General features: G+C 37.6%; 1 protein-coding gene across 1 annotated transcript; it reads left to right on the top strand.

Moving 5' to 3' along the window:
• Positions 1-5,255: 5,255 nt before the first annotated feature.
• On the top strand, positions 5,256-5,660 carry LOC147463044 (uncharacterized). Its single transcript, XM_086527995.1, has one exon. The coding sequence runs from the start codon at positions 5,256-5,258 to the stop codon at positions 5,658-5,660; it is 405 nt and encodes a 134-aa protein (XP_086384121.1).
• Positions 5,661-5,869: the final 209 nt, after the last annotated feature.

Below are 5,869 nucleotides of genomic sequence, written 5' to 3'. Positions count from 1 at the left end.
TTAAGTTCGAGCCTCGCCTACACATGCTAGTGTTTTTTTTTAAATGTACTATTTAACTTAAACGTATGCTCCTTGTTTAGGTTCTAACATTGTTCTTTTTGGTTGTTTCAGGAATGGAGGCTTCCAATGTACCTAGTATACCAGAGCATGGTGCACAAGTCTTCACACTCGATGTTCTTGGAATGTCCACTCACGCCAAAACTACTACTCCAAGAATAAAGGTTGACAAGACCTTTGAGTTAACAAAAGAAGAAGGAGTGAAGTGGTTTGTGGATACCTACGATACACATGCAAACTACAAAGGTGACATCCATCTATATTTGTCACAAGGTGATATGAAATATGGAGACATGGGGATTGTTGTGGGTGTCAAAGATGATGTGGATGCAACAGCAATGCCATGCTTTGCATGTAATGTGCTACCTATTGGAGATACCACAAAGGCAAACAAGTTTTGCTTATCATTGGGCACTTTTCATGTAGCAGACATGAATGGTAGCAAACTAGGAAAAGAAAATTCTATTGTAAAATTAGGATTGAAGATCTCCAGCTTCAACTAATCAAGAAGACTCGGGTGTGGACTGTGTGGAAGACCTAGTGAAGGCAGTGAAACATGCAAAGCGAGTCTTGAGCTTACCAAAGAAGATTGTACCTACAAAGAAACCAATAGGGGCCCTACCTAAGAAAGTTGTGGAGAAGACAGGGAAAGCCATAGTTAGGAGTGCACTTGCAACATCAAGAGATGCCCGTGAAAGCGCTTCAACACATGTAGAAAAGATCATTGCCACCATTAATTTAGAGGAGCAAGAAGGTTCACAAGGGCAAGATGCACAAGGACTCAGAAGGAAAAGAAATGCAAAGGATAATTCTACTCTTGAGGAAGATCGACAAAAACTAGCAAAGAGGAAGATGAAAAAGAGTGCAGAAGAAAAAGAGGTTTCGGAAGAGGAGTTGATGGACATGGAAACTCCATCCGAAGATAACAAGGCACTGACCACTTTAGAAATCAAGAAGGGATTCTATCATTTTGGGATCAATGAAGTCTTTAGCATTGACGTGACAAGGTGTTTTCCTGCTCCATCAAACTATGTGTACAGAAGATTAAATCTAGATTGGGTCATGATTTTGACTTTAGACTTCATTCAAGAACCAAAGCAAGAGGAGATACTAGCAATTTTGATGCCTTGTGATCCTTCCAAAAAACATCCTCTTGACAAACTTGCCAAAGAGGATGTTCGCAATGTTGATTACTAGATCATCTCTGGACAACACTCCATTAGTGCTGCAAAACGTTTGCAAGGTGCAAACATTGCAAAGGTTACCCCTCAATTGCGTTAACAATTCAAATATAGATGATCAAAGATTATTCTCAATTTCCCACCAAAGATCTCTCGTGAAATCTCCAAAGATGCGAATCTATCTGTTGCAATGTCAATGCAAAAGGAGCCATTTCTTGACCAACTTATGCAAGCACGAGCACAATGGCATGCAAATGGTTGTCCTTCTAAGCCACCACCTGGTGTCAACCAAACCAAGAAGGACTTTGAGGCTTGGAAGGTACTTGTTTGATTCTTTGAAAACATGGATGTGAGTCTTTTTAATCAATATCTATTTGTAAACTAGAGTCTATCATAGGCTCAAGCAAGACCTCCATGTGCTCATTTAGAACTTAAATTGAGGTTTTAACTTAAGATTTAGTGTCACTTGCATATGAGGCTAAGCGAGGCTTGAACTTAAGTTTGAGCCCCACTTACATATACCCATGTATTTTGGACTTTTCATAGATGTATGTGAGAATATAAAGAAACAATTCAATCTAGCTAGGCTTGAACTTATTAAGTATACGTCTCAATCCCACAAGTTAGAGCCTTGTCAATATTGATGTTGGAATTTTCAATTTTGCAGACCTTTGTTGAGACAACAGAGCACACACTTCAAAAGGGATTTGTCAAGACCGACTTGCATTTGCTTCTATGTGATGAGAAGATATGGAAGAATTGGGTCAAGATCATGAGACAATATGCTCGAGGCTTGCTACCAAATACAAAGGGACAAACAATTGACGAAGGTTCCAACGAAAATCCTAAATTTCTAACTATGAAGGGTGGTCAGATTCGACAAGCACTTGGCACAGCAACACTGGCACCTACATTGTTCAGGTGCATTTTAGGCCTCGAGAATAAAGAAGTTCTTGAACTACAAAATGCAATCCTGGACAAAACCATCTTGCTAAAGAAGAGCAAGCATACCCCTCATAGAATGGACATGGATGAAATGGCTTAGAAGCTAAAAACAGATCTAGTGTTGAAAGAAGCAATAATATCATTCTTCTTTGATTTGACAAGGGAAAATTTATCTTGGGAGCTAGGAGAGCATGAGTACAATCAAATGAGGAGCTATAGCCAGTACTATGTCAATGATTCCCTCAACAGAGCAAAGAAGACTCCACCCTCACTTCCAAAAAGTTTAATAACTCTCCTCAATCATCTTTATAGAGCTAATATGGGCATAATATCTCAAGATGAGTCTATTCCATGGAGAATCAAGGGGGTAGGCTTTGATATGGGGAAGATCAAATACTTTTGCAATACAGAGCACGTACCGTTTCAATTGGTTTTCTTGGATCTTTATGGTACTAAAGAAAAGCTCTCTATAGATTTTTTTGCAAATTTGGCACTCAGTCTAAACACATTGAATTCACAATACAAATATGTGCTAGTGTGTTTCATTGATTTAATCAATATCGGAATGCTTGTTAAAGGGGTTTCTAGCCAGTCAACTAAGGTCCATATTGAATATGGAAATATCCAAGCAACAAGAGATGACTCATGGATAGATGGAACTGGGGACTCTGTAATGGTTACTCTTTTTGTTAGCAAGGTTGATAGATTTGAGGCTATTGACAAAGCTCATACAAAAAGAGTCTTTTTCTCATGCTCTTGTGGCAAGGATCATGAATTTATTGATAGAAACTTCATTGATGGCCTTATCACAAGGTTTTGTCCTGAGCAAAGCTATGTGTTGGAAATTTTTTGCGGTGGAGTTGTGTTGGAGCAAAGCTTGTCGAAGAAGAGAAGGGCAATTGCTCTATGTGAAGATGATTTTGAAGCAATGGAGTTAGAATCTCAATGCTCTAGTCTTTTGGAGAGCAATCAGTCCTTGCAGGAGTGGTGTGGTGCAAGTCAAGCATCACTTGCGAGACAAACAGTGGAGCTGGATGATAAAGAAAAACAAGACCTTAACAATCTTGACATCGATGAGCAACAAAGCAGTGGAGAGGATGTTGATGGAAATGAAGACAACGATAACGTAGACAATACGGATGATAGTGAAGTTCAAGAAGCTACGAATTTTGATTATCAAGGGGGGGGCATACAATGTTGGAGAAATGAGTCCAGTTGTGGATGTTGAGTGTGCAAAAGAAAATGATGAAGATAATGAGGATGATGATGCAGGCAATGAGGATGCACAAGAGGATGATAGAGCCCCTCAAGACATTGTAGTAGCTGATGAAAAAGGTGCGAATGCTTCTTAGAGTATTTTTGATACTAGGTTTAATGATGCATGCCATTATCATGTACCAACAGACTCCTAAAGTATAAAAAGGCAGGATAGTGTATTGAATTGATCAATTGTGATACTTTAGGTCCTTCAAACACTATTTTCTTAATACTATCTTGTGTCTTTATCTAAAAGTATGTCATTTTAATTAGATTTAATTGTTGTTGTTTTAAAAAATGATGGGGGGGATCAAACTTGAGTTTGAGCCATCACAAAGCACATGTCTTTATTTAAAGTGTCAATTCACAAAGCATAGCTAACATACAGATGTGTTTTAAGAGTAAGAAATATTGGTTTTGGTGAGACAAAAATGAAGCATTACCAAACACTAATGAGGCTCAAACTTAAGTTCAAGCTTAACAAGGAGAGATAGTGAAGCACTCGTGTATGAACTTCAATCAAAAATTTCATGGGGCTGAGTTTTTCTAAGTGAGACTTGAACTTCCTTATCCTAGTGTAGCACTTGCATATGTTACGTGAAACTCATAATGTCTTTGTACCTAACAAGGCATTGAAATTTAGTTTGTAGGCTCGAACTTAAGTTTGAACCTTGCCTCCACATGTTAGTGTAGCACTACCATGTGAGGCCGAGCTCATGATCACTACCATGTTATGCCAATCTCAAGAGCATTGTAGTAATATAATCTTCCAAATAGCAATACTTACGGATCATGAAGTAAAAAGGATCATACCTTGAAAAATTCATAGTTAAGAGGTTTTTTGAATAGGCCCTAGATGTGCACGATATAATAATTTTATACATAGTGAATGCGTGCGACTAGACATGGCTTGAGATTTAAGCCTTACACTTGAAACATAAGCTTAAGGTTAAGACTTAAGCCTTAGGCATGAACTTAAGTTTGAGCCTCAAAAGTCCTTGTCATAGAATCCTACCTTAGTATTTCCAAGTGAAGCTCACAATTTCATATCCTATTGTAGCGCTTACATATGTTAAGAAGAGAAAGAGTCATAATCTATAACAAGAAACTGAAATTTATTTTTTAGAATCGAACTTAAGTTCGAGCCTTGCCTTTGTATGTTAGTGTAGCACTACCATATGAGTCCAGTCTCATGAGCATTGTAGCAAAAAAATATTACAAATAACAAAATACTTATAGATTATGAAGAAAATTGGATGATACCTTGAAAAATTCATAGATAAGGGGTTTTATAAATAGGTCTTCAGTGCACATAGTATAAAAGGTTTTCACGTAGTGAATGATGAAGACTAAAAAGGGCTTAGGACTTACATTTTAAACTTCAAACATAAGCATAAATTTTGAGACTTAAGTTTTAGGCTTGAAACAAAAGCCTAAACTTTGAGACTTAAGCCTTAGGTTGGAGCTTAAGATTAAGCCTCACTTTCAAATGTGCTTTAGGTATCATTCTAGGTTAGCATTTTTGTGTTAATGTGCTAAATGGAGCCTTTCTAGCATAAAACGTCTGGGTTAGATTATGGAAATGAAATTGATTCTATGGTTATTGAAAATCCACTAGACTATTTTCTAAATAGGTAAAAATTTGGCTTTTTTCATCTTTCAGATGAAAACAACAAAATAGAAGACGGAGATAACATATCTCAAGCAGCACAAGTGCTACCCACCATTGTTGGAGAGACCGAGTTTCATAAAGGTGATCTTGTAGTGCACAAAAGTGATCTTGTAGAACAAACCTCTCAAAAAACTTCGAATGACATGACTAAAGAGAGCGAGAACATGCTACCTACAATTGGAGAGACACAAATTCATGAAAGTGACATTAGGAATAGTGAAGAGGAGATGGTGGTTGTAGAGCATCAAAGTGATTTTGTTGTGCAAAATTCTCCAAAACCTTCACATGACACTAACAACATGCTTCAAAGAGATGAGGATGCAGAGGGTAGTGAGAAGAAGGGTGAAGCCAATGAAGAGCTCCAAGCGACTCTTGCAACCAAGGACATACAAGAAAAAACTAACAAAGGGACAGGAAAAGCGACACCAAATACAAACAAAGTCCAGAGCATTCAAGAAAGGGAGCAAGGGATTGAATTTGGTGAGAAAAACAAAGGTACTTATTTGTCCAATGTGATTAGTATAGATATGGCCCTTTTTGAAAGATAATACAAAATTCTATTATGTTGTCTTTGCAGGTGAAATTGACATTCAAAATCAAGGATCCAGTGTGCCACAAGTAGACATCAACGTTGAGGAACTACGTCCTGATGCACGAAAACGTAGGCCACTTGGAACCTTATATTCTTTTGAGAGAGATGGAGATAAACTAGTCTTTCAATCTTCCCACATCAATAGAGAAATGCAATCACTTTTAG

This window comes from Adiantum capillus-veneris, chromosome 2, assembly GCF_014529385.1.
Source record: "Adiantum capillus-veneris isolate H3 chromosome 2, ASM1452938v2, whole genome shotgun sequence".
NCBI lineage: Eukaryota > Viridiplantae > Streptophyta > Polypodiopsida > Polypodiales > Pteridaceae > Adiantum > Adiantum capillus-veneris.
This window is presented reverse-complemented; position numbering and strand designations above follow the sequence as displayed.

What these genes read in the sequence shown, in the direction of transcription:
- LOC147463044 (XM_086527995.1), top strand. Translation starts at nt 5,256, where the DNA reads ATGACTAAAGAGAGCGAGAACATGCTACCTACAATTGGAGAGACACAA.